At 62.1% G+C, this 27,915-nt stretch overlaps 1 protein-coding gene across 1 annotated transcript; it reads right to left on the bottom strand.

Moving 5' to 3' along the window:
- Window positions 1-40: 40 nt before the first annotated feature.
- Window positions 41-27,650, bottom strand: TMPRSS9 (transmembrane serine protease 9). The gene is made up of 18 exons (XM_032846930.1): window positions 27,412-27,650; window positions 24,069-24,196; window positions 20,898-20,965; window positions 20,613-20,792; window positions 19,719-19,756; window positions 18,772-18,885; window positions 16,167-16,338; window positions 13,520-13,794; window positions 11,417-11,553; window positions 10,514-10,832; window positions 8,713-8,884; window positions 8,008-8,279; window positions 7,449-7,585; window positions 4,456-4,855; window positions 1,561-1,732; window positions 792-1,057; window positions 570-706; window positions 41-231 (listed from the first exon to the last, which is right to left on the bottom strand). Exons 1-18 carry the CDS (start codon window positions 27,551-27,553, stop codon window positions 70-72), a joined length of 3,291 nt encoding a protein of 1,096 aa, XP_032702821.1. The 5' UTR covers window positions 27,554-27,650; the 3' UTR covers window positions 41-69.
- Between the last annotated feature and the right edge of the window lie 265 nt (window positions 27,651-27,915).

Below are 27,915 nucleotides of genomic sequence, written 5' to 3'. Positions count from 1 at the left end.
TCCCGCTCGCGCCCCAGACTCCCCTCTAGCTGCGTCCTGCCGCCTTCCCCTCTCTCGTCCACCGGCTGGTCACTCGTGGATGTTCTGCCCGATCCAGCCTCTCACAGCAGCAACCCGGGTGTAGACACCGGGGAAGTGGGGCCGTCCGCAGCCGTAACCCCAGCTGGTGACCCCAGTTAGCACCCACCTGCCAGAGGGCTCCCTGCAGGCCAGGGGTCCCCCAGCGTCACCCTGGAGGAGAGGAAAGGCCTTAGAGCAGCCCAGCACCTCCCCCACTGCAGCACTTGGGCCAGGGCCCCTTTCCCGGGGAGCCTCCTAGTTCCTGGGAAGTGGGTTCTGTTAGGACCACCCGCTCCTTTGGCTGGCAGACCGTTCCAGACACAGGGCCCAGGGGCAGGTTGCCCAATAAACGGTGGTGGACTGAGAATTCGAGGCCAGGATCGGTGCCCTACTTGGCGGGCTGCAGAAGCGGACGCTGGAGGGTGGCACCTGGCTAGTAAGGCCCGCAGCGGTGAGAACTGCGGCCCCCCCGCCCCCCGCCGCCCTCCGCTTTGGCCCGGTGCGCTCACCGAGCAGCTGTCCACGCCGCCCTGCGGGAAGCCGGCGCACAGCATGCGGCTGCTGATCTGCACTGGGTAGAAGCGGCGGCACGTCTGCTCGCTGAGGAGGCGCACAGCCGCTTTCTGCAGCTGCCGCGCCATCGAGCCTGCGGGCGACACGGAGCTGGATGGGCCGGGGCATGCTCGACGCCGCCCGGAGCGCGGGGTTGGGCAGGGGGCGGCCGCGCCTACCTCCCTCGCGGACGGAGCCCCAGCCGGTGATGACGCAGCGCGCGCCGTCAGGGGGCCGCGGCGTGGGCTCGGGCAGGCAGATGGGCCGCACCAGGCGGCTGCGGCGCACAGGCCCCGCCAGCTCGAGCAGCGCCACGTCATAGTCGAGCGTGTAGAGGTTGTAGAAGGGGTGCTTGAAGATGCGGGCCACGCGCTCCAGCTGCCCCTCGGCGCCGCTCAGGAACGGCGTGCCCAGGAAGGCCGCCCACTGCTTGGGGTCCCCGTAGCTGCGGGGGCATGGACAGGCGTTGGCCGGAGCCCCTGCCCGCTCCCACGCACTGACGGGACCCCACAGGCTGTATCTGGGGGTCTTACATGCCCATCCCCTTGGACCCTGACCCCCGGAGGTGCACGGTGCCCCCTTCCGCTGGCTGTTCCCCTGGAGGATGGGGGCCGTAGCCCTGTCCACCCTACAGAGTGCCCTGCCCCTTTAGGTCTGGTGCCAAGTCCCAGTGGGGTGAGCCAGGGATGGGAGGGCCCAAAGGTTCCCCAGAGACACCCCTGCCCCACCGTGTCCCCACAGGCCTGACCCCAGCTGTTGGGAGAGGCTGTGCCCAGGGTTTGGTGGGGGTCCAGCTCGAGGTGGTTCCTGTGCAGGGGAGGGCTGTATGAAGGGGGAGATGGCCTGGGGCAGTGGGTGCCCGGGGGGTGGGGGGTACTTCATGGCCAAGGCATGGAGGGGTGACTCAGAAAGTCGGCCCAGTGAACCCCACAGGCTGGCCGGACTCACACGTCAAAGCAGTGTGCCGCGGACAGCAGCCACCTCTCCGCCACCAGGACGGCCCCGCAGCGGTGTTCCCGGCGCCGCAGCCACAGGCTCACCTGCCACGGCCACTCCCCCCGGCCCGCGTTGCTGCCGCCCACAATCCTGGTCATCGCTGACATGGGTGCCAGGCCACAGTCTGAGGGGGAGTCGGGGGACTGCTCGGCAGGGCTCACCCCCCGCCTCCCATCCCCCGCCTCCCACAGTGCATGTGCCTAGGGCAGGACTAGCCGGCAAAGGGTTGGGGGTCCTGCCCTGGGTAAACCCCCCAGGCGCTTGGTCCTGCAAATGAGCCCTCTCTGGGTGCTTCTGCAGGAACATCTGGAATGCACTTCAACTGGCCGCCTTCCTGGCTGCAGGTCTGGCCGGCACTCCTCGTCTCCCTCTCCCCACGCATCTCCGCGACGGGAGCCAAGTTCCCTGCGCCTCTGCATACCCTCGGCTGCTGCCCACCAGGCCCCTGCCCTGTCCCTGCGGCTCCTGCGCTGCCTGGTCTCCCTGGATGCCCTCCCTGGTTCTTCCCAGGGTACTGCCACCCGCCGCGACCCCAGAACAAGGCGCGCTCAGAGCACAGCAGCAGAGAGAACAAAGTGGTGGTTTCAGCAGGTGCTGTGGGAACCCGTCACCACCCATGGGGGCACGCGGGGACCTGCCTGGCCATTCCCACACGGAATCCTCCTCCTCCAGAATGGCCCCCCTTCCCCAGCCTGCTGTCCCACTCCCCACGTGCCTTCCCTGCCCCCCAGCCGCAGCCAGAAGGGAAGAAGGGGGAGACGAGAGGCCACCCGCCCCGTTCCCTCTCAGTCCCGAGGGCCCGACCAAGAAGCCTGGAGGATCGGATGGAAACGGCTCCTTTCTGGAAATGCTGCCCCCCCGTGGAACAGGGCAGCCGTGTGTGCCATTTCCAGGGGCCTCCTGCCCTCTTCTGGACCCCAGGCTCAGAACTTGCGGGCTGTAGCTATGGGAACAGTAAGTTGCCGAGATGGGAGGCCAGACGCAGAGCCAGGGAGACACACACCTGCTCTCGGAGCGGCTCTGCTGGAGACTGCGCTGCCGTCGGACCCGCAGCACCTGCCACGGGGAGTCAGTGGCGGGGAGGGGGTGGGGGAGCTGCCCCTCTGGCCGGGCACACTGGTCCCGGGGACACTAGCTTTCTAGCCCAGGTGCAGAGCCTCAGGGGGCTCTGGACCAGACGCTCTGCATCCACTCGGCGGCTCCCCAGAAAACCCCTCGCAGACCCTCGGCCTGCGGTCGACTGTACCCTTAGCCAAGCAAGACGCTTCCTTCCAACCTCCTTTATGCACCCACACCCCGCAGCAGCCTGCCTCTTCCTGTGGCTCTGATGGCGCGCGGGCTGCCCCGAGGCAGGAGCGCATCAGCCTGACTTCGTGGGGACTGCAGGCCCCGGGCAGCTCCAGCTCCTCGGGCCTGGACACCGGACACGTGCGCCAGGGGAAAGGAGGAGGACAGCCTCGGGGACGCATCCTAATGGTTGGGACAGGCCAGAGGACTACTATCCCTGTGTGTCACGGGTTCCGTCACACACACACCCTGAACACAAGGACGACGGGGACCTAGGGAGGTCGGGAGGGGACACCGATGGAGGAGGACAGCAGGGGAAGGCCCGGGGGTCAGAGTCTCTGGAGGGAGGCTGTGAGAATGCGGGGTGGGGGCACGGAACAGCCGGGGGTTCTGGGAAGCTCATGAGCCAGCAGCAAATTGGGGCAACAGACCCGCACTGAGCACCTGCTCTGGGGGCAGCTCCCGGAAGCACATCCGGTCCCTGCGACCCGCCTCCCCACCTGAATGAAACCAGACCAGACACTGCCCCTCGGCTTCCGGCTGAGAGCGGAGAGCTCGTGTCAGCCGGGGCGGGGAGGGGGCCGTGCGCACGGAGGAGCCGAGCCAAGGGGCTCTTGCCGGGGCCTTCCTGCTGCTCCGGCCCCCGGGCCCCACCCCACGCTGCCTCCCCTTTCTCTAGAGAGCCACTTGCTTGCCTCTGAGTCCCGCTCGGGTGACCATCCCATCTCTCAGAACCAAGGCTGGGTGGGAGAAGTGGGCTGGTCGCTAACACGGGGGCCGCTACGTGTCCCGCAGAAGCCAGGCCTGGTTCTCCCCTTAGTTCCCCCGCAGCCGGCGCCTGCGGGCAGGTCTCGGCCGGACCCCCGTGAAACGGGCCGCATCTGACGGGCTTTACCCGGGGCCCGCAGACGTGTTTCACGCACTTCCGCTTAATGCTCAATAAAGCCTAACTGGGCACTTGAGAAGCTCCGAGGTCCCCCGGGCGCGGGTCGGTCAGCGTCCTGCGGGCCAGCTGGGCCGAGCAGGGCTGCGCCTCAGCCGGGGCGTCCCCTGAGGCCCCGCGTGGGAGCCTGCGGGCTCGGCCTGCTCTCCTCACTCCTGCTGCCATCGTCCTGCGCGTCGGGTTCCCCACGGCACCCCGGACTTAGCACGGGGCGCACGCGGGAGGGTTTTGTGAACACTGGTTGGATGGACAGAGCGGTGGGGACCCTCCCGCCAAGAGTGTCTGACCAGGGCCTGCGTCCCCGGCTTTCAGGGACTATCGTGGGCTGACTCGTGTCCTCCAGAATCCTACAGCGAAGTCGGAGCCCCCGGGAGCTTAGGATGGGACATGGGGACGCAGGTCTTTAAAAAGATCACAAACTTAGAACAAGGTCCCAGGTGGGCCGTGACATAGTGAGGACACGAGACAGACACAGAGGAACAAGCCCGTGAGGACAGGGAGAGGACAGCGTCTACACAGACTTCTGATCTCCAGCACCGGGAGAGAATAAATGTCTGCTGTTGTCACAACGGATGCAGGACCCTGCCACCCACATGTCCCTCCATCCCTCCCGCTACCTGGTGGCTGGAAGCCCACGGTGGTGCCGGGGGCACTTGGAAGCGGTGTCTGTCCCCCTGCGGTGGTGCTCGCGGTGGTGGCAGTCCTACTGGTAGGTTGGCTGGTTGCCGGGCTAGTGGCCCGCGGGGTGGCTCTGCTGGCCAGGACCCCTGGGACCGTGGGGACAGCCACCGTCCTGGAGGAAGGTCTGGTGGCGGGCGGGGGTCCTGTGGTGGGCGGTTGAGGGCTGGGTTGGGGGCCCGAGGACATGGTGTCCAGGATCCAGCCCTTCAGCCTGGTGACGCGCGTGTACACGCCCGGCCTCCCGGCCTGAGCGCAGCCGACCCCCCAGCTCACGATCCCTGCCAGGTAAAACACCCCGGGGGCCTCCTCGCAGGCCAGGGGTCCTCCCGAGTCGCCCTGCAAGGGAAGAGAGGAGGGGGAGGGTGGGAGCCAGCCCACGGCCAAGCTGCCCGCCAGGCGCAGACACGGTGACAGAGGTGGGGAAACCGAGGGGAGGGCTGGCTGTGACCGCAGACCGCGGGCGCCCGCTCTGCTCCGGGCTCTGCCGGGCACTCCTGTTCCCTTACCACCGCGGTGGGGGCCCAGGACACCCGGCTTCAGCCCCACACCCGCCTGGGTGACCCTGATCCAGTCACTTCTCTCCGAGTTCCAGTTGTTCTTGCTTTTGTTTGGGGGACGTGAAGAAAAATGCAGAAAACTCTAAAGACGATCGTGGTCACGGGTATTCCCACCGCCTGGAATTAATCGCTGCTTGTTTCCGCCGGCCTCGCTCCTGACGGTGCTGAAGGAGGCACACCAGTGACACGGGGCTTTTCTCCAAGAATCCGGCACCTCGCGGCAAGGCTCAGGCCGCGTCTTCCCAGCGCTGTCAGGAGGGCCTCTCTCGGCCCAGCCCCCACTCTGCGGCCTCCGCGACTGCCTTCAGCCCCAGGCCCTGGGGACAGCGACGCTGGGTGACTTCCAAAGTAAGGTCAGGCAAATGCTGGCCCCCAGAGCTACTTGCTCTCGGAAGCCCGCTGCCGCCTTTGGAGGGTTCTGGGCGGAGACCCCGTGGGGAGGCTGCATGCAGGGTGCCGCGGAGACCCTCGCCCACGGCCGGCGCCCACAGGGCCAGGGGATGCGCCTTCCACTGCTCCCGGCCCACCAGCCTCGGAGCCGCCCCGGCGGAGGCCGCCCTGCGTGGATACCGTGCTGGGAAGCCGGTGCCGGGTGGGGAGGAAGCCAGGGAGCCGCACCCCCGCCGCATGAGCGCACGCCCGGAGGTGGACCTTGAGCGACAGCTGGGAGAGCCAGAACCGCGGCTGGGACTATCGACACCGCCCGCTCTCTCCTGGGTGCTTTTACGTCGCTGTTCCTGGCGGTACCCACGTTCCTCCCCATTCTCCTTTATCAGAATCATCCCGCCCTGCCGTGTGCGTAACTTTGCCGAGTCACACGGCAGCCACTGCTGGGACCGGCCCGGGGCGCACTGGCGAGTAGAGAAAATGGGGAGAAGCGGGTGTTCGTGACACCGGGTCCTCCCGGCGCTGTTCTATCCGTTCAGACCTTTTAATTTTCTTCTGAGTTTCGTGATTTCCCCCATGAAAACCCTGAACACCTTTTAGAGTTTACGTCTGGACACCAGACGGATGCTGGTCCCACGGTCAGTGGGACCCCTCGTCCAGGCCGCTGACATTTGCTGGAAGAACAGCCCTTGACCCCGTGTGAGGCCCTCGTTCAAGCCGGGCAGCTACACTCGCGAGTCGCCATTTCTCCGCCGGCTGGTGTGTTTCTAGCAAGTACGGCCTTCTGTTCGGGTGGTCAGTTATGCTCCCGCGGGTCACACTTCGGTCTACAAACGCCGTCTCTCCTTCCTTCCTTCCCTCCTGACTTTCTGGGCGAGTCCAGACAGGCAACAGCAGGCGGCCGTGGCCGAGGAAAGCTGCTTCTCCACCAAGCTTGGGGTCTGCGGTAGGTTTCTGTTCTCCAGCTCTCATCAGGCTACAACTGCTTAAAATGTAACTAGAAATGGTGGCTAAAAACTACCAAGTGCTGGGGCACCTGCGTGGCGCCAACTCTTGGTGCGGCTTGGGGCCAGCCGTCAGGGCTGCGGGATCGAGCCCTGCACGGCTCCGCGTTCAGCAGTCCGCGTGAGAGTCTCCCTCTGTGCCCCCCAATGTGTACATCTTTTAAGTAGTCAATAAATTATTTTTAATTTATTAGATAAATTCCTCTAAAATAAGTCCTTTCAAAAATTATCGAATGCCGGGGTGCCTGGGGGGCTCAGTGGGTTAAAGCCTCTGCCTTCGGCTCAGGTCATGATCTCAGGGTCCTGGGATCGAGCCCCGCATCGGGCTCTCTGCTCAGCGGGAGCCTGCTTCCCCTCTCTCTCTGCCTACTTGTGATCTCTGTGTGTCAAATAAATAAATAAAATCTTGTGGAAAAAAAATTATCAAATGCCTTTCTCTGGGGCTGTGGAGACGCCGCTGTTTCTCCCCTGCAGTCCTCGGGTGTGATGATGGGGGTACTGGGTTCTCCCGCGTCCGACCAGCCCTCTTAGGAGACAGACGCACCGCGGATGATTTGTTTTCCTTCTAGCGCATTCCTAGAGTTAATCTGCCAACGTCTACCGAGGGTTTTGCACTGGCGCTTCCAGGTAAGACCGGTCTGTAATCTCTCAGCCGTGGATTTCCCGGCTGTCACTGCCGCCCCGCGGACAAGCGCCGGCCCAGGCCGCAGCCTGCACCGGCTCCGCCTCCCGGGAGCACACGATCACGTCTGAGCCTCCTGTGCCTGGAGCAGGCACCCGGAACGTGCTTGAAAGGACATTTCTCTGAAGCAACGTGAAAGACATCTGTGTTCTTGGAAGGGTTTCCCTGTTCGCTGTGTCCCCTGACAGCTCCTGCCCTGCTGTCTGTGTGTCCCCCGTTTAGCGCTGTGGAAACCTGGATGGGAGTGAGGAGGAGGGACCGGCCGGGTGGAAGGGCGTGGGCGGCTGCTCCGCGCTCACCTGGCAGGAGTCGACCTTGCCCTCCAGGAAGCCTGCGCAGAGCATCCGGTCGGTGAGGGAGAAGTTGTAGAGGGCGCTGCAGGCCTTCTGGTCTATGATGCCCACGGACGCTCTCTGCAGAACGTCGGGCTTGGTAGCTGCGAGGAGAGGAGAGCCCCGGCGCGGTTCAGCCAGCAGCAGCCCCGAGAGGTGGCGCCATCCCCGGCCCGTGGACGCACCCGCAGGGCTGCAGGGATTCCTGCCAAGTCACAGGGTGAGGAGGAAGCTGACCCTGGCCCTCCTCACGCCCGAGACCCTCCCCGCCGCCCCCTGCACTCTCCCCAGCGCCGCAGGGGACCTGCAGGAAAGCCGTGCTGAGGCTTCAAAGCTGGCACGAACTGGGGCAGCTCGGGGCGCTTGGAAGGGCCCAGCACCAGGGAGCCCAGGCTCTTGCGGCAGGAAAGCCCCGGGACGGCCATAAGCGAGTGGGCAGGGCCGTGGGTGGGCGTCCGTGGGCCCCGGCGGAGGGGGGAGGTGAGGGCTCTGCAGACGGGGGACCAGGCACGCGGCCGGGGCTCACCGTTGCCCTCCTGCACGCTGCCCCAGCCGGAGACCACGCAGCGGCGGCCCACCGGGAACTTCTGGATGGCCAGCGGCAGGCACACCGGCTGAATGAACGGGTTGAAACCCAGGGGCCTGGCCAGCTCCAGCACGGCCACGTCGAAGTCCAGGATGCCGGGGTTGTACTGGGGGTGCAGCACCGCCCTCCTGAGCCCCACCTTCACTGGGGTGCCGCCGACGCCCGCGAGGGACGCGGTGCCCAGCTGGGCCCGCACCAGCTCCACCCTCGTGCTGCTGACAGGGGCCGCTCAGACACCTGCCGGCACCCCCTGCCCCCAGGGAGCTGGGTGGCGCCCCGTGCCTGGGCAGGGCACCAGGAGGACAGAGGGCCCACGCGGCTGCTCCCCCGAAGCGCCTGAGCTGGGGGCCAGGCAAGGCAGGAAGCCCTTCCCCTGGGCTGTGACGAGAGTGAGTGGCTCCTGGTGCTCTAGGGGCGTCAAGCACGGATGCCGGGAGCCCGGGGGGAGGGGCCCTCGTCCCCTCCTCTACTTAGCCCCCCTCTGTCCCCAGAGGCCAGTCCCGCAGACTCTCCTCCTGAGAAGGCCCCCAGAACCCCTCCTTCTCCTGCTCCCCCTGTGTTGAAGCTGGACGAGCCCAGGGCCACCCCAGTGCACAGGGGCAGGAGCTGCTGGGGACACCTGGCTGTGGAGGGGGCGGGCCTTACTGGTTGAAGCAATGGGCGGCCGACAGCAGCCAGCGGTCGCCCACCACGGTCGCGCCGCAGAAATGCCGGGAACCTTCCTTCAGGCTGACCTGCCAGGGCACCTCCCCAGAGGCGGCCCCCAGCCCGCCCACGATCCGCGTGGGTTTCTCCATGGCCGGCCTGGCCCCGCACTCTGCGAGGGACGAGAGAAGAGGGTCTTGGCATCGCAGCCCAGAGTGGGAGCATGGGGGCTCGGACACCAGAGCGCTGCCTCCCCATTATACAGATGAAGAAACTGAGGCCTAATGGTGGCCTCCGGTCTTGCAGCAAGGACATGGCACAGCGGGCGCAGGTAGACTCAGGAGAAGATACGGTCATAGAGTATCTTGGGTCTGAGGGCCCAAGCCCACCAGACACAGACCTGCGGCCCACGAGGTCAGGCTGACGGGCTCACCGCGAGGAAGGAGTGTGCACGGGAGGACCCTGGGGAACTGGGCGCTGCGGGATCTGGGGACGGGGTGGGGGTAGCTGACATTTAAACAAAGCGGGGCTCTAACAGGCTCCGCATCGCAGGTGTGGGGGATCATGAAGGCGGACTGGCATCTTGTCTGGGTCCTTGGAGACCAGAGAAGACAGACACAGACCACTGTGTCCAGAAACCCCATCTCTGCAGCTCGGCCCCAGGTCGTAACTGGGGCACCTTCCCGGGGCCGAAGACACAGGGGCCGAGTGAGGATGCGGGTGTGACCGTCACTGAGCGCTGCTGGAAGAGGCCACAGGAGAGCTTGCGGAGGGAAAGAAAGCAGGAGGGGCCCCCCCAGTGCCCCGTGGAGTGTCCTCAGGGGCCGGCCTCGCGCTGGCCTCGCCCAGGTCTGCTGCCTCTTGGGAACGGCTTGGGAGTTGCCGCTCTGTGAGCCACTGGGCTGCAAACTAGCGGAGAACACGGCAGAAATCTCCCGTCTGCCCCGACGCCGCCACCGTTAACGAGGACCGGGCCTGCTCCCACGCAAACACCCCGCAGAGGGGCACCGGGGAAGGCGGGGAGACGCGGAGAGACAGGGAAAGACGCGCCTGTCCCTGCACAGGGAGGTCCGCCCAGGGGAGACGTGAAGACGCGGGGTCTCCCCAGGCCCAGCCGTAACTCTGTGTAAAACGGGGAGCACGGAGTGAACCGAGCCCATCACAAAAGGACCCACGTGCCACGGCTCCTGGGAGGGAGCGGACAGCCGGTCGCCAGTCACCGGTGTGGTGCGGAGGCGGCCGAGGGCTGGGGGCAGGGCGGGGCGGGCTGCTGTGTGGAGGGCGCGGAGCTTCAGGTGGAAAGTTCTGGAGACTCCCTGCACGAGGGGAGGATACGTAAGGCCACCGACCTAGACGTGCAAGAAGCTCAGGACGGCCCACGTTAGGTGTTTGACGCGGCAGTTAAAGACCAAATGAAAATTAAAACCAGGTAAGCGGACATTGCTCCTCTCCCGGAAAAGGAGCACACAAAAGTGTGCAGGAAAATTTGAGGAGAAAAAGAGAACCGCAGGTTCTCGGATGTTAAAAGGTCCGTGTGTGTGCACGTGTGTGTGTGTGGTGTGTCTGGAAGGACCCCGAGGGCACAGCTCAAAGTCGCCAGTCCCCGGCTGCCCCGGGAGGACATCCCATGGGCGTCCCCGTGCGCTGCCTGACTTGGCCGCCTGGTCTGAAGGAACCGGCACACCTTCGCCTGTGCCCACGGCAGACGTCACTAGCCCATTCCCCCTCTGCTCCCCAATACCAATCGACCCACCCCTGCAGGGAGTGGACGCCGACGGCCGCCTGTGTCCCCAGCAAATACCTTGTGGCTTAGAGGCGGTCACCGGATCAGGAGGCGCCGTGCTGGGACCCCGTGTGGGTCTGGTGGGGGTGTGGACCACCGGGCTCTCAGGACTGGTGGGCCAGGCCGTGCTGGGGGTAGCAGAGGCAGGAGCCACAGTGGGGGCCAGAGGCTTGCTTGCCATGGTGATGGCCTCCAGGATCCAGTCCCGCAGCCTGGTCACACGGGCGTAGACCCCGGGACGCCGGGCTTCCGCACAGCCAATCCCCCAGCTTACGATGCCGGCCAGGAAGAACCTGCCGGAGGGCTCCTCGCAGACCAGGGGGCCTCCTGAGTCCCCCTAGGAGACAAAGGGACGCCTTCGGGGGGGGTCGGCCTGCAGGCCGCAGCCAGCCCCAATCCCAGGCCTGCAAGTCGGACTTCTGAGAGCTCCCTGCCCACGGGCTCACGGAGCAGAGGTGGGCCGACCGTCCAAAAATCAGAACCGGCTTTCTCTTCTGTAAAAATTCAATGGGCCAAGACTGCTTCCAGTTCCACCGTGGGCAGCTAAAGACCCACCCCAGATAAACACCTGTCCATCTCCTTAACCCACCAGATGCGTGGCGATGTGAGCGCCTGCTAGATGAACAGGGAGACAGGACGGCCGCCGCACTTCCCCAAGGGCCTGCTCCACATGCAGTCCTTCTGCCCTTCCCCTTCTCCTGACACAAGCTCCACCCCCTCTTGCCCAGCTTGGTTCGGCTGTGGCTTCCTGGCCACCTGCAGCAACCTCCCCCACCTTCTCCCCATCTGGCTGCTGAGATAAGACCAAGGGCAGGAGCTAAAACGAAGGCAGTCCGCAGTCGTGCTCAGAGTCCGGTAGGGGACGTCTGGGCGGTGGACGGGGCCTGGGGCAGGCGGGGCAGGTGTGGGTCGCAGGCTCACCTGGCAGGAGTCCACCTTCCCGTCCAGGTAGCCGGCACACACCATCCTGTCGGTGAGCGAGTGGCCGTACAGGCTGGCACACAGGCCCTGGTCCAGCAGCTCCACAGTGGCTTTCTGCAGCGTTTCTGGCTTCACCACTGCCCGGGACAGGGGGAGACCGGCAGCATGAGCCTGGGGGCTGTGGGACGTGTCCACGCCAACCCCGTGTCCCCTGCTGGAGGGCACTCGCTGCAGCAGCTGCTCAGAAACCAGCGGAGGCCACGTGCTACAAGCGCTCAGCGGTAACCTCCAGGCCCAGACGGCAAGGAGGCATCTGACTGGACACCTCATCTCCCTCTGAAGACCCCTCTGCCCGAGCCTCCCCTCACCCAGCTCTGCAGCTCTTCTTGTGCTACTTTGCAGAAGCTTTCCTCGGCCCGACTCTGGCTGATTTACAGTTCATCTCTGCTAAATGTGAAATCGTTATGTTGCCCCTCCTCAAATCTTCCGGGGCGCCCTCCCCCGTCCCCAGCTCAAATGAAAAGTCCAAGTCTGACCACCGACCCCAGCGCCTTTGCATATGCCGCTCCAGCTGCCTGGAATGTTGTCCCTATAGAATCTGCCTGTCTTCCTCCCTCATCTCCTTCCTCAGGAAGCCCCTCCTGACTGCCTCTTTACCCCCACCCCACCCTGCCTTACTTTCCTCTGCTGTCTTTGTCCCCATCTACCGTCCTTATGACCTACTTCCCTCTAGAGCTGTGCTGTCCAGAACGGTAGCCGCCGGCTACACGTGGCTACTTAAACACAGATCTAAATGCGTTAAAAGGAAATAAAATGTACAACCGCGTTTCTGAGCTGTACGGGCCACACTGCAGGGGCTGGTGGTTCCTACAGCAGGCGACACAAGCTTAGGAAAGCACGGCCGCCCCAAGGCAAGCGCTCTTGCATGGCGCAGGTCTGGGCTGCGCCCCACACAGGGAGTCTCTGCTCTGCTCCCGGCCCGGGCCCCAGACCAGTGCTCGGTGAGCCGGGGAGGCCCGAATGTGTCTGGATCATCTCCCTCCTCGCGGGGTCCACGTGGCCAACGCCTTCCCTTCCCAGAAGGTGTAAGAGTCGCCAACACTTTTCCTTCCTTCTACGTCAGATAGAAAGGGACCCGGGAAAGCCCCAGAATGCAGGCGGCGGGCTGTGCGAGGGAGGTCAGCTGTGCTGGGTCCCCAGAACCTTCACACAGGGCAGAGCTGCCCCAAACATCGAGGGCCCCGGGGAGCTCCCACTCCCGTGCGCTGTCCATGGAAACCTGCACGGCCACTGAGCCGGCTCGTGGCTCGTGGCTACTGTGTTGGCCAGTTTGCTCTGGAACACTCTAGACGGCATCGACCGTAGCACGTTCCACGGCGATGGGTGGGCTCGCTGCAGGACGCCCTCCGTCCCGCGGCTCTGCCTCCTCCACCAGCTTGGAGCTGGGGCGTCTGTCCGGGGGCCTTCCCTAGAGCGGCCCCCCAGGCCATCTTGGGTTCCCCGCGACGACACTCGGCTCTCTCCCAAGGCCGTTCCATTCTGTGCAGTGACTGCAAAGCCCGGTTCAGTGAGCAGGAAGCAAGGCTGGTGGGGCTCACGGAACAGGTTCCTACGAGCCTCTGGTCCCCACGTTTTTGTGAACCAATACGGAACCTCGTGTTACGCGGCTTCCGCCTAAAGGCACCCTCGTTGACGCACACCGTGGGGTTGCCCACCTGCACGCGGGCCACCACTCGGCCACGCACGCTGAAGGCAGCTGACGGACCGCATGTTTCCGCACAGACGCACCCCAGCCTCCTTGCACTTCCGGACACCGGCAAGCACCCACGTCTACTCTAGGAGCCCTTTCAGAAATTACCCTCCGAAAACACAAAAATGCAAGGGGCATTGCTTTCTGGTCTGAGCTGGAACAGTAAGGTGGCACGATGCCTGGTCAGCCTCGGCCACAAGCACGCTCCTTGTGCACACCAGTGACCCCAAGGGCGCCACGAGGACCCCTCTGGGGCTGTGAATGCACCTCACTGAGCTGGGCGCTCGGAGCACAGAACCCCGGGACCCCAGAGCGGGTAGGGGTTGGCCCAGCCGCGGGAGCACAGCACTTACGGAAGTCCTCCCGGAGGTAGCCCCAGCCAGAGATCAGGCACTTCCTGCCGGGCGGGAAGACGTGCGTGGCGGCGGGCAGGCACACGGGTTGGACATGCCTGCCAAAGGCCAAGGGCCCGTCCAGCTGCAGCACCGCCACGTCGAAGTCGGCCGTGTCTGGGTTGTACAGCGGGTGCGGGGTGATGCGGGCCACGCGCGCCCGCACCGTGCTGGGCTCTGCGCCGCTCAGGTATGTCGCGCCGGCGTAGGCTACCCACTCTCTTGGGTCTTGGAATCTGCGGGACAGACAGACCACGGCTCAGGGGCCCACCCACGGGACAGGTGGGAGTGGGAGGTGTGGGAGGCACTCACCCGGGGGGAGCCCCGAAACCCAGTCATCACCACCGATGTCTCCACTCAAGCTTGTCAGGAACAAGCAGACGCAGAAGAAATCCAGCCGGTGCCGACAGTCGACACCCCGGCAAGCACAAATCTGGGGACGAAGTGCTAAGGGGGCACCGAGACCACAGACCGGCTGGAAAACAGCCAAAGGGACGCTGAAGGCCCCGGTGAACGAAGCAGGGACATCTGACATAAGCCGGGTGGGCCCGGACCAGCTCCACTCACCACCTCGCCCTCCCCGAGCCCCAGCCTGCGGGGTCGGCGCTCGATTTCACAACTGGATATTCCATTCCCTGATTTTCATCTTTGCACTCATTTTGGTATTTTTTGCCACATGACATGAAATATTACTTGTCACCATGGCGGTTTCTGGAGACCCCGTACGTTTTCCCTGGCTAGTGCCTTGCTCTCCTCGCCCTAATCCCGGCCCCACGAGGCACCTCTTGGGCCCACAGCCGGTGGCCAGAACAGCAGAGCCCCCGGCGGAAACCCGGGGTAGGGCTGGGTTCCGTGTCACAGAGCCCGCCCCGCTTTGCCCACCCTTGCTCCGTATCTCCACAAACGCGCTGCTCAGCTCTGGGCCAAAACTCTCGCTGCCTTAAAATGGCTCAAGTGGTGAATTTCACGTTTTCTGTATTAGAGTAAAAAAGAAAAAACGACGATGGCTGGAACAGGCCCTCGGGACAACCGGGGCGAGTCGGATGTGGACGGGACGCTGGCAGACGGCTGCGGGCGTGTGACTGCATCATGGGCGTGCGGGGCCCGTCCCTCATCCATGCAGACATGAGCAGCAGAGTCGGGGGGGACGCCTCGTGGTCAGAAGGGACAGTGTCAAGTGGTTTGGCCAAGAAAGGCGCCCACACAGTAGTGCGCACAGGTCCAGCTCTGGCCCAGGCCGCAGGCGGGAGTGCGGACCCAGCAGAAAGAGGTCACTCGCCGAGATCGGGGAGGAGGTAACACGGGTATTGCCAGGATCGTTTCCTCCTCTTCCGTTTGCCTTGATACTGTCGTAACACATGGGAGGAAGGAGACTTCACGGGGGAAACTCCCAGCTCCTACTGTCCTGAGCTGTCCCTGTCCCTGTCTCTGGCCTCTCTCCCCCGGACCGTCAGCCCGAGGAGACAGCAGGGCGCACTCAGGGCTCGCCAGCACCCCATGGGAGAGGCCACGGTCTCTGGGAGGAGCTGGGCTGCCGCCGCCCTGCCCTCTCCCTAGGACTCCCCAGACCACAGCTACCAAACAGCAATGCCTGGGGCAAAGACTTCTAGAGCCTTCTCCCACCTCTGACCAGCTCCTTAAAGATTCTGACCATCCCCAACAACAAACCACAACCCAGTTCAAAAACGGGCAAGGGACCTGAACAAACATTTCTCTGACGGAGACCTACAGAAGGGCTCCCCCTGTCACTCAGCGTCAGGGCAGGCAAATCCTGACCATGATGCGACCCCGCCGGACGGCTCAAGTCAAAATGGCAGGCGGGAAAAGTGCTGGCGGGGGCGTGAGGCCAGAGCCTCCCGCACAGCTGGCCATGACGGGAAGTGGTGCAGCCCCCAGGGGTAGAGGGTCCTCAAGGGTTAAACACGGAATTACCCGATGACCCGGCAACCCCACTTCTTGGTCTATACCTGGGAGACCTGAAAGCGGGCACCTGCAGACAGACTTGCACGCCCTGCCCACAGCCGCAGGACGCACAGGAGCCACAGCTGGGAACAACCCACGCCTGCCACCAGAAGAGTGGACACCATGTGGTACGTCCACGTAATGGAGTGTCACTGCTCAGACGGAAGAAGAAAGGAGGGACCCTGACCCCTGCCACACGCGGAGGGACCCCGAGGACACGGGGCTCCACGAAAGCAGCCAGACCCAGAACACATCCCGCAGGACCTGACTCCTGGGAGGACCCCAGGGGAGTCCCATCTGCACAGACGGAGAGGACAGGGTGGGAGCCAGGGCAGGGGTGGGGAGTCCGTGCTTCGTGGGGACAGAGTTGCTACGTGGGGAGACGGAAGGTTCTGGAGACGGAGGGCGGGGGTGGCTGCAGGATGGGGTGAGTGTGCTTCCTGCCCCTGAACTGTACTGGTCAAAGTGGTAAGTTCATGTTACACGTGTTTTACCATGATTTCAAATATTAAGTAACAGGAACACATTCAGATTCAACAACGAGAAATAAAGGAAAAGAAGAGAGCTCCCGGGGGCTCTGAGAATGCCGGGAAAGGTGGTGCCCCCGAGTGGGAAGGAAGATGGGAACAAGGGGTACGGGGCTCACTCGTTGAAGCAGTGGGCCGCAGACACCAGCCACCGGGCCCCGACGACAGCAGCCCCACAGAAGTGTTCATTGTTTTCTCGAAGGCTGACTTGCCACGGGAACTCCCCGGGGGACGCTTCCACGCCGCCCACGATCCGGCCGGCCGTCTTCCAGCCAGGCTGCAGCCCACAGTCTGCAAGACAGAGGTCACCAACCAGGAGCCGCAGAAGGCTCAGCTGTGACTGTGCTCCCAGCGTGCCCACGCGGGACCTCTCGTTCAAAGACGCGTCCTAGATTCCTGGCACTTGGCTTTGCCGACTCCTTCGGGGTCTCCCCGCCCCTGCTCTGCCCCATCTCCAGCTGCCCAACAGAGGTCGGACCCCCAAAGGCTGCACGAACTGGGGAGTGGCAGAGAACGCCGACCAGGACCCCGTGCTCCGCCTCGCGCGCAGCTGTCCGGCAGCTGTCACTCTGCCATGTTACATGTCGCAGGGCTCACGGCCACAGCCGGGTCAGGCAGGGACTCACACTTCTGAGTTGATGCGGGGATGTGCCAACTCATAAACCCAAGGGTCAACTCCTTGCTTTCTTGTGTTCCTCCCTGCCTGGGGCATTTTCCTCCTTCTCCTCCTGCCAGGGGCCCCTGCTTCTGAGGTCTCCACCGCAGCTCACGTGGCCACACAGTAACCCTGAACTCAGCAGCCCCGGCCTGTCCAAACACTCACATTTCAAAGAAAGTCTGGCCCTTGACCATCTCCTGGGGGGGGGCCACCTCTACGCCCTTGGAATACTGAGAGCGAAGAGCGGCTTTGTCCTGGGGCATTAGGTCACGCAGGAAGTTTACGCTACAGTGTGACTGACTGACTGATGGCCTGGGGCCACGCGGGGGCCACGCGGTAGCTGCCTGGTGTCTGGAGCAGCTGTGAAAGGTTACGGGCTGAGCTGTGATCCAAAAAAGATGAAGTTTTAACACCCAGGACCGGTGAATGTGATTTATTTGGAAACAGGGCCTTCACAGATGACCCAGGTAAGATCAAGTCATGAGTGAGGGCCCAAACCAATGACTAGTGTCCTCAGAAAAAGGGGAAATTTGGACTCGGGCACCCGGGGAGAACACTGTGGGAACATGACGACAGAGATTGGGTGACCCTTCTACAAGCCAGCAAGTGCCAGGCATCCCACAAACCCCAGAAGCTGGGCGAGAAGCAGGACCCCGATTCTCCACCAGCTCAGGAGGAACCAGACCCTCGGACACCTTGAACTCGGGCCTCCAGCCTCCCGCATCAGGACAGGCGACATTTACACTGTTTCGGCCAATCCATTTATGGCACTTGGTCCCGCCAGCTCCGGGACTGTCCTCCATAAAGCGAGCTGTGCCGGAGCTACGTGGCCGTGGGAGCAACCCCCAGGACAGACCCTGGACACCAAGGCTCTGTGAGCCACCCTGCTCGGAAACACTTTGTGTGAGCGGTCACGTGCTGCCGCCGCAACAGTTAGCTCAGGGTGGTCCACACCGCACTGCTGGAAGAGGACAGCTGGACGCTGGCTCACTCCTGCTCTCGCCCACACTCTGCCTGTGCGCCTTTTCCTTTGAGGACCTTTTCGCAGGAAGACGCAGTCACCATCAACGAGCACCCGAGTTCTGTGACAGCTTTCAGTGACCACGGCCCCCAGGGGAGCCTGGTGGACCCGACCACAGCCCCCACAGACCACCCTTCAAAGCCAGGGGCCACACGCAGCCAGTGTCCCCTTCATCGTGGGTTTTGCCAGTTCCCAAATTCTCATATGTCCCTCTCTTCAGGAAATCTCGGTCTCAGCTTGTTTTGCCCACGTCTACGTCCTTTGTCTGAGTTTTATAACTCTATGACGTCACAGGCTTGACACGGTTACTTCCTGTTGCTACTGACCACGAGTGGGGTTTTCTGCCTTTTCTCTTTTTTTTTAAATTTTATTTATTTATTTGACAGACAGATCACAAGCAGGCAGAGAGTCAGGCAGAGAGAGAGGGGGAAGCAGGCTCCCTGCTGAGCAGAGAGCCCGATGCGGGGCTCGATCCCAGGACCCTGAGACCATGACCTGAGCTGAAGGCAGAGGCTCAACCCACTGAGCCACCCAGGCGCCCCCCTGCCTTTTCTCTTCTAACCTGTTGTTACTTGTATCAAGCAAAGCAACAGCTTTCATGCGCTGGTGTCTCACTCCCTCTGGGGGAACCGACCTTCTAGCTGCTGCTGAGTCAATGTATCCATTCACTTACACAGTCACGCCCGCTGTTAGGACTGCTGTCCCCCTTCCTCTCCACGCCTGCACTGCTGCTCTGACCCTAGTGCATGGGCTAGCATTGCTAGAAAACGTCGCGTACCCTTACCGCACTCCGACCGTAAGACTCCCTTGCTCAAATCCCACGGCCTGTCGGACAGAGCCCCAGTTCCTGTGGCCTCCACAGTTCGGGGAGCACCTGACTGTGCCACCATGTCATGGGTGGCCCCCTGCGCGTTTCTCAGCCAACTCCAGGGACTCCCGTGCCCGGGTGCCCACAGGTAACGTGCACAGTGGGCCAGAGAGCAGAGCCAGTCGCTGACCCTGGAAAGGGGACACGGCCCAGAGACCTGCCAGACCGGACACTAACCACACTGAGCCTCGTCCGATCCGTCCAAGCAGTCCGTTCTGTCATCGCACTCCGGGTTCACTTTGGTCACACACTGGCTGTTCCGGCAGGAAAAGGCGTTCCCAGGACAGTGACCTGAGGGCAGAGAAGAACCATGTTCTGCCTCTCCGCTCCGTCTCTCCAGGCTGCAGCAAGAGGTCTCAGAGCCTCTAGAGCATGGAAAACATCTCTTTTTTACTTTTTCAGCCCTGAACATTCCCGAAATAACTTTCTCAGCATTGGTACAGAGACGTAACACAAGCATGCTGGCCAGCACGAAGGCGAGGGCTACGCAGCAGAAACACAGGTGTACCACCTGTGTTCCCATGTTTTCCAGCACCCTTGCTTTTCTAGAGCAAAATACAGACGAAACTGAGCTTCTCAAGTTGCAGTAAAATACGTACAACATGAAATCTACTGTGCTAACCATTTCAAGTTTCCAGTTCACACTTCGGGGCTGTTCCTTGTGGGGGCTGGGCAGCACTCCTGGTCCTACCCACTCGTGCCAGGAGGTCCCAATCCTTAGAACCACAGAAGTCCCCGGACGCTGCCCAGCATCCCCTGGGGCCTGGATCACCCCTAGTTCAGGACTCTGTGCGGCAAGCACCACTCTTCTTTTTTTCCAAACTGTTTTTGTCTTTTAATAGCAGATTTCCACCACTTTTCAAAAAAAATCGTTAATGTTTTCTCTCCCTTGTGTCTGACCATGTGTAATTCAAAGTGTCTCCTCTTTAAACCTTTTGCCCACACAGGACTACGAACCTGTCCCCTCCGGCCCCCTGGAGGAGACTGGTGCGCAAAAGCAGCATTTACTGCGTTCGAGGGACTCCTCTGTGTACTGGAAAGAAGTCCGGGAAACCTTCCGCAAGCCTGCAATCAGGCAAACCCTGCAGAGGGCGGGGAGCTCCTTGGGAGAGGGTAAGACGTACCTGACTTCAAGTCTCTTTCTGTCAGCGGCCCCTTCCGGCTTCCTGCAGGGACACAGACAAGAGCTGTAGGCGCGTTCAGGGAGCTCTGTAGCTCTTTGAAAACGTCGGACTGCAAAGCCGAGAGCTGCACTGCCTACCATGGGAGCCACCTAAATTGTAAGTTAAATCAATTTAAGTTAAATCCAATGAAACAATCTCTTGCCCAGCCTCACTGGCTGCGTGACACGCGCTCAAGAGCCACCTGGGGCTGGTGGTCTCCTCCGTGGGCCATGCAGGCAGGAAACCAAGGAGAATTCAGTCCGCGTTGGTAGAGAGTTTACCGGGACTCAGATAGCACGTCAGGACTGGTGGGGAAGGACCGTCCTGTCCTGCGGGGCAGGCAGGGTCAGTGCAATCGGTGTTTAACTGGACAACACGCTGAGCTCGTGTCTGGCTCTCAGATCGCGATGCACGCGTCATCAGATTTAACGTGGTTCTGATACAGGGCGGGAATCTGCACCATCAGATTTTGGGGCGTAATTGTGTTTACTCTTATACCTACACCAGGGTTGCCAGGCAATGGCTACGAGCCAAGCGCAGCCCATCTGATTCTGTAGATAACAGTTTTGCCACCACACGGCTGGGCCCGTCTCTTTACGCGCCGTCTGGAAGCTTCCTGTCACAGCAGAGCCGACTGGTCTCAACAGAGGTCCCGAGGGCGGCCGAGGCAGAAGCAGTCACACTCTGCCCCCCCACCCCCCACCGGCTGCAGTCACCTGCTCTGTGCTGTGCAGAGTAAAGAGCCCTGGGGGCGTCCACTTGTCATCGGCGGGAGCAACCCTGGAAGCCTGACGCTGGATGCAACTTTCAGCCCCTCCCACGGCCGCCCCAATCCTTCTGGTGTCCGCTGCCTACTTGCCTGTGAGCTCGGCGGACAGGATGGCGCCGTGGGCAGCCAGGGGGATGCCCCGGCCCTGCAGCTGCGCCCGGAGTCCCTGCTGCAGCAGCTCCTCCTCCAGGCCCAGACGCAGGGACTGCAGGCCTCGCAGCAGGAAGTGCAGCCGGAAATGCACGAAGACACTGGAATTCCCATCCCTGCAGGGAGAGAGAAGCCCGTGGAGGGGGGGCTCCTGCTGGAATCTTCTGGAATCTCTCGGGAGCCCACCGGGGTCCCTTCCCCCGGAGGCGGCCCTGACTCACCTGTAACCCAGCACAGTGCAGCCCACACAGCTGGCCTCCAGCTCCGTCTCCTGAAAGCTGCTTGCGAACTGCGACAGAAACACGAGCGAGCGGCACACGCTGAGGCCGCAGGGCAGACGCGCCCCACGGGGACCTGCCGCGTGCGCAGAGCCAGAGCGCGTGGGAGAGCGCCCCTTCTCCCGGTACACGCGCCCATCACAGAGCTGCAGACTTTGAAACTATCTGGATGAGAATACCGGCCTATCAGCAGATGCACGGACAAGACATGGTCCATCCACAGGAAGAGCGAGGCCTTCTGTGCTACCCCCGGGACGGACCCCGAGCCCATGCCGCGCAGGGAGGGAACCAGACACAGAAGGCCACACAGGGTGTGAGTCCACGCGTGTGACACGCCCAGACCAGGCCCCTCCCCGCACGGGAAGGGGGCTCGTGGGGGCTGAGGGCGGGGAGGGGGGTGACGGCCGTCGGGGACCGGGTTGCTTTGGGAGTGATGGAATGTCCTGGAACTAGACAGAGGTAATGGTTGCACGATTTTGTGACTACACTAAGTGCCACTGAATTGTTCACTTTAAAGATGGTTAATTTGGGGGCTCCTGGCTGGCTCAGTCGGTAGAGCATCTGACTTTTATTTTTGAAGATTTACTTATTAACTTGGCAGAGGGAGCATAAGCAGGAGGAGCGGCCGAGGGAGAAGCCGGCTCCCTGGTGAGCAGGGAGCCCCAGGACCCCGCAATCATGACCCGAGCCAAAGCAGGTGCTTAACCAACTGAGCCACCCAGGGGCCCCAAGCATCTGACTCTTGATTTCGGGGTTCTGAGTTCGAACCCCACACTGGGTGCAGAGATCACTTAAAGAAACTTTTAACAAGTGGTTAATTTATGTGAATTTTACATCAAGAAAATCCTACTTTGTGCAAACAGATGCCACTGGAACTTGCTTATCCTTCGTGTGCTGTTCAAGTGACCACTGTCCTCTTCTCCGGGGACGGTACCGGCTTAGCAGTACCGGACTTAGACAGGTCCCGCCCTGGGAGCTGGCGTGGCTGTTGCTCCAGGTGCTGCCCCAGCAGCGTCAAGGCCGGGGGTTCCTACGGCCCCCGGCACCTCATGGACCTCCACCGAGGGCGACAAGACGTCCCAATTTAGCTGCTCTCCCAGTGGAGTTACTAACAGCGGCCCCGCGCACGGTCAGTGTTCCGGCGTGGCTGTTAAACTGGCCGCCGACCTGCCCCCGAAGACCGCAGTACACGGTTCTCCCTCCTAAAACTCCCTCCAACCTCGTTCTCTCACTTCCGCTTTCCAGTTCGCATCCCTGCAGCCCACACTCAGACCGGCTGGCCCGCATGCAGCCCTCGGATTTCAGCGGTTGCTCTCTGCTGCCCTGGCCGCAGGCCCACCACTGGCGGCACTGGCTACGGCGCTTCTGAAACACGGCTGGTACCACAGAGGAACTGGTTTTTACATTTTCGTTAATTCATGCTTAAACTCTACAACAGAGGGGCTCCTGGGGGGCTCAGCGGGTTAAAGCCTCTGCCTTCGGCTCAAGTCATGGTCTCAGGGTCCTGGGATCGAGCCCCGCGTCGGGCTGTCTGCTCAGCGGGGAGCCTGCTACCCCCTCTCTCTCTCTCTGCCTGCCTGCCTCCCTGCCTACTTGTGATCTCTCTCTCTGTCAAATAAATAAATAAAACCTTAAAAAAATAAAATAAAAGAAGAATACAACTTTCTCTTTAATCCCCACTTTACCGATGTCAGTGACACGGAACGATAATATTCCAGATGATCTGAGTTACATAAAAAAATTGTTAAAATTAAATTTACCTTTTTCCCTTAACATAGCTGCTAGAAAATTTTTAATTCTGCACGGGGCTTGCGATCTATTTCTTTTGGACACTGCTTCAGGGTGTGGGGCGGACATCGGCAACCCGACACCCATGGGCCAAACTCACGTCATCGCCTATGTGTGTACAGCTCACAAACTCGGAATGGTGTTCCCGTCCTCAAAGGGTTGGAGAAAAATCAAAAGAAAAGGAGGATCTCGGGTCACGTGGAGGCTAGCTGAAGGGTGTGCTTCAGGGCCCACAGATCAGGCGTCAGCCGTCCCTGGTACTTCTCCGGCTGCCTAGGCCAAGCCGAGTCGCCCAGTCATTGGGCCGGAGGGTCTGGCCCCACGAAGCCCACGACCTTGCCCGTCTGGCCTTGGAGGAAAAGCGCGCCGGCCCGGAGTGGACGGTGGGACTCGGCAACGCAGCCCCTGCTTCCTCATCCTACCTCCCAGCCCCGGAGGAGGGGGCTCCTTTCTCACAGCGACTGCTCACCCGGTGACCCCGACTCCGCCCAGCAGGAGGTCCGGAACACTGTTCCATGGAGATGTAACCCCTGCGCCGTACAACGCACCGGATGGGTCTCAGGGCCTTCCCGGGGCTGTGCCGCCATCACCGCAGCCCAGTTTTGAACAATCCGTCGGCCTGAAAGCAGCCCCGTCTCCCCCAGCAGTCTCCCCCTCCCCAGCCCCGGCCCCTCGAGCTCCTTCCCGTCGGTGGACGAGCCTGCTTGGGACATGTCACACGCACGGACTCACCCCGTGGGGCCTTCTGTGTCTGGGTCCCTCCCTGAGTGCTATGGGCTCGGGGTCGGCGCCCAGGGCCACGCGTGGGGGCCTCACCCCTGCTGGCAGCTGGGGACGCTCCCATGCGTGGGGACCTCCCTGTGCTGACGCCGTCACCCGCTGATGGGCAATTGGGCGTATCCACTTTTTGGCTCTTGTGAGTGCTGCTGCATGGGTGTGGACGTGGGTGTGCGGGCTTTTTGTGTGGACGTGAACTCTCACTTCTCTCGGGTGGACACGACACACAGAACGGCTGGGTCCCGCAGAAACCCTGTTTGGCCAACCGACCGCCTGCCTCCTTCCGCAGAGGCTGCCCTCTTTCAGGATCCCACCACCCCCGTGTGTGGCTTCTGATACCGCCACTGGACTACCACTTACAACCTTTCAGCACGGCTCCGGGCCCAGCAGGGGCCAGTCCCCACCAATGCCACACTCCCCTGAGTGCCAGAGCCCACCAGCGCCGGGGACAGCGGCCTCATCCTCTTCGTCCCACGTGCCCTCATCCCTGCCCGGGCGTCCCCCCTGCTCGGCTCTGCTGGTGCGGTCACAGCCCCCGGCCGCCCTCACCAGCCTCTCCAGTGTGGACGTCAGCGCGCGGTAGTAGTCGGAGGTGGTCTGCTGCAAGCTGCCGGCATACCGGACCCCTCGGAGCTCGGCCGTGTGCTCCACGTCCACACCCTGTGTAGAGAGGGAGGCTGCGGACGAGACCAGGGCCCCGTGAGAGAGCCCCACTTCGGGGTCAGGGTGCAGTTAAGTCAGCCTCCCAGGCCCCCGCCACCCAGGGGCCATCACCCCAACAGCTGGTGGGCCGACTTCCTGGGAGGCCCTGAGTGATCACCCACAGTGCCCCCTCCCACCCCCAACCTGTGTTCTGGGTTGGATGACGGACTCTACGGTCACCCACCTGAAGGCACCCAGTGTCCCCCAGTTTTTTGAGGACAGGACTAGCTCCTTCTCACCCCTGTCTCACCAGGTGTGCCTGGCTCAGGGCCTGAAGCTGGCTTCAGCCAAAAGTGGCCGAGATGGCCTCCAGAGACCCTACCTGCTGTCTGGAGCAATTCCCACCAGATGCCACAGGGGCCTGACCACAGCCACAGCCCCATGATGCCACCCCACGAGAGAACACAGGTTTCCAACCGTCGGAAACACCGTGTCAAAAGTACGCAGCCGTGGAGACTCAGACCCAGGAGCACTGGTGGGTGGGGAGGGGCAGAGGGGCTGCAGAGGAGCCGGCCCGAGGCAGGGATCCTACGGGAGGGCTGCGTGGCACGGGTGGAGAGCCCGGCACCAGCGCGGACCTGTCCAACCACAGGCCACTGGCCTGCAGACGTCCCGCCCCGCGCCCGTGCTGCCCATCACAAGGAGCACACGACAGCCAAGACTAAGAGCCACGCGAAGTTTAAAAACAACGAACACAGTAGCAACCACGGAAAACGTGTCGAAAATATGTTAGAACTCACAGAAAGACACGCTAACCAAAAAAATGACCAGCATCAGGATATTAAAACAGTGAAAGTAGTGGCCACCTTAACCCTTCAAGCTGGGTCCCAATTCTATGAGTCGCGACTGCAAGTCCGCCCGGCGGTAGGTATTGGGGTCCCCGTTTACTTAAACATGGGTTCGGAGCCAATCCCGAACAGTCTGTTTTCTCACTGGGGACACAAACGAAAGCAACGAGCACCTGCTGTGTGGACCGGAGTGTTCGTGCCCCACGCCCCACCTCAGCCTCTCCTTCCTCCCTCTCGTTTCACTACACCCGACCTGGCTCTGGATTCACAGCCCAAGGTCAAGAGTCGGTCCCTCACCCGACCGAGCCCGTTTTCCCTCTGAAATGACGACTGACGCACGGGAAACCCAGCTTCCCCCAAGGCTGGAGTCCCCGGCTCAAATCGTGAGCTGGGTGGGAAGGGGATACGTTTTAATTTTAATTAAAGAAAAGTTTAAAAAGTGTGTGTTTCTTAAAGCCTGCCTCAGTTTCAGGGGTCCCAGGGGGCCGTGTTTATGCTGTTGTTAACGCATGTGCTCCCCGGATGCCCGCGCGAGGACACGCACACGCGCACGTTCGCGTGCACCCAGAGCACCCACCTTCCTGCACCCGCACCCGCGGCCACTAGAGGGCTCCGCCAGGCACGCCCCGCGGCAGGGCACTCGGGACACCGGGCAGTCCGGCCGCTCCGCTAACACACGTCTCCAACACGGAACACAGATCACGGAAACCCACAGGGGCCTCCCAGCTTACTGTTTTGCCTCAGGAGAACCTTTTCTCCCAAACTGCCACTTCCCATCACTATTTCGAGGGGGCAAGGTGACCTTCACGCCCCAGGGGAAGCTGCCGGAAGCCCACCAGCTCAGAACAGGCCTGCTCCGGGTCAGGGCCGCCCCGCGAGCTTCCTGTGATGACAGAATGTTGTAGACATGCACTGTCCAGGCCGGGTCCTCCATGAGCTGCCCGTGCAGGTGGCCGGTGGGGACGGGGAACTGACTCTGTTTTCAAGGACGCTGCACGCTGGGCGCAGAGTAACTCACCACCCGGAGATGATCCCCGCCAGCAACTGACTCGTAAACACTATTTAGTGTTAATGACTTTCATGGCAACCAGCCCCCGCCGGGGCTCAGCGCTGCCATCGCCGGCCACATGGCGGCAGACACCACGGGAAGAGCTGCCCTTTGTGGTGGGAAGGAATGACAATGGCTCGCGGTTTCACAGGGACCGTAGAAACATGACGGGGGACCCCTGGGTGGCTCAGTCGTTAATCAGGTCATGATCCCGAGGTTCTGGGATCAAGCCCGCATCGGGCTCCCTACTCCGCGGGGAGCCTGCTTCCCCTTCTGCCTGCCGCCCTCCCTGCTTGTGCCCTCGTATTCTCTCTCTCTCAGCTGCTCTCTGGTAAATAAATAAAATCTCTAAAAAAAGAGAGAGAGAGAGAAGCGTGCGGGGGAATCTAGAACACTCGGTGGAAGAAGCGGGCAAGTCCCCCAAGGGCATGCAGGCCCCGCTGCCCCCTCACGAATTCTCACAAGACAGCAAGAGAGCTCAACCCCAGAAACGCGTGCGTGTGGAGACCTGCGGGGCCGTGAACCACAGAGACGTCGCAGGAAGACCCAGGGCCACCGTGGCCAGCCGCAGTGACCTGTTTTGTGCTTTACAACAAGACGACACTGTGGGTGGAGCCACAGCTTCAAAATCAGATGCCATCAAAGGGCATCTGGTGACAAACGGCCCCTGGGCCGGCCCCTGGGCTGTCCCTCCCGGAGGTGACCCGGGTCTGGACCCCCCCCCCCCCCCCCCCCAGAAAAACTGACACACACAGGTGGACGGGTTTTCCTTTCTTGCTATTTGGTGCCTCTCCCTTCTGCTTCTAACGTGGGCGTCTCTAGATCATTCTGCTGGGTGAACCGTACAAAATCACGGCCTCTCTGTACCGCGCATCTCAAGCTGCCGCCACACCCAGCGCAGAGCCTGATGCAGCACTTGATCTCCAAACCCTGACGTCGAGACCTGAGCTGAAATCCAGAGTCGGACGCTTAACACTGAGCCCCCCAGACGCCCCACTGTTCGTCCTTTACGCTTCAGAAAATATAAGTGCTTCTCAAATTCCTCTATATTTAAAATAGTTCATTTCACTGTCCCCATTTGTCCCCTTTTTCACCCCGTGGTGAAAACTTCCTGGGACAGCCCGGTAGGGCCCGCACACACCCACCCGCCCCCCACAGCCAACCAGTGCACACCAGGCCCCAGCTCCTGGCCTGCCTGACTTTTCTCCTGGTGACCTGAGGGCCAGCCTTCAAGTCCACGCCTGCACGCTCAGGCCTCTGGTCCTGGAGTCAGAGCATGGGTACCACCGAGCCACTCAACATCTTTGTACAAGTCGCCCAGTATGTGAACCCGTGCGAGTTCACAGCCACTTACCCACGAGGACTGCCAGGGTGACCATGACAATGCTAGTGGCCACCACAGCGGAGAGGGCCACACGGCAACACATGGCACTGGGAGCTGAGACTTCCTTTGTTGGCCCAGGCACAAGCTGTAGGTCACCAGCGGTGGGCTCCATGGCTCCTGGACACGGGGAAGGCGACCTGGATCCCAGCAGGAAAGGACGGAAACACAGGGTCAGAGCTGGAGGACACTTCTTGTCCCCTAAGCAAGGGTTTCACTCGTGCAGACGTGGCAGCCTTCCACAGCGCCCTAGGTGCCCATCTCCCTGGTGACACATGGGTTCGGGATGCCTGGATGGCTCGGTCGGTTAAGCCTGTGCCTTCAGCTCGGGTGGGATCCAGCCCCACATGCAGCCTGCTTCTCCCTCTGCCTACGGCCCCTGCTTGAGCTCTCTCCCTGTCTCGGTCTCTCTGACAAATAAACAAGTAAATAAAATCTTTAAAAAAAAAAAAACAAAAAACAAGAACAAAAATGCAA

This window comes from Lontra canadensis, unplaced genomic scaffold (assembly GCF_010015895.1).
Source record: "Lontra canadensis isolate GAN:19392208 unplaced genomic scaffold, GSC_riverotter_1.0 scaffold184, whole genome shotgun sequence".
Taxonomy (NCBI): domain Eukaryota; kingdom Metazoa; phylum Chordata; class Mammalia; order Carnivora; family Mustelidae; genus Lontra; species Lontra canadensis.
The sequence above is the reverse complement of the archived record's forward strand: the minus strand, read 5'-3'. Positions and strand labels throughout refer to the sequence as shown.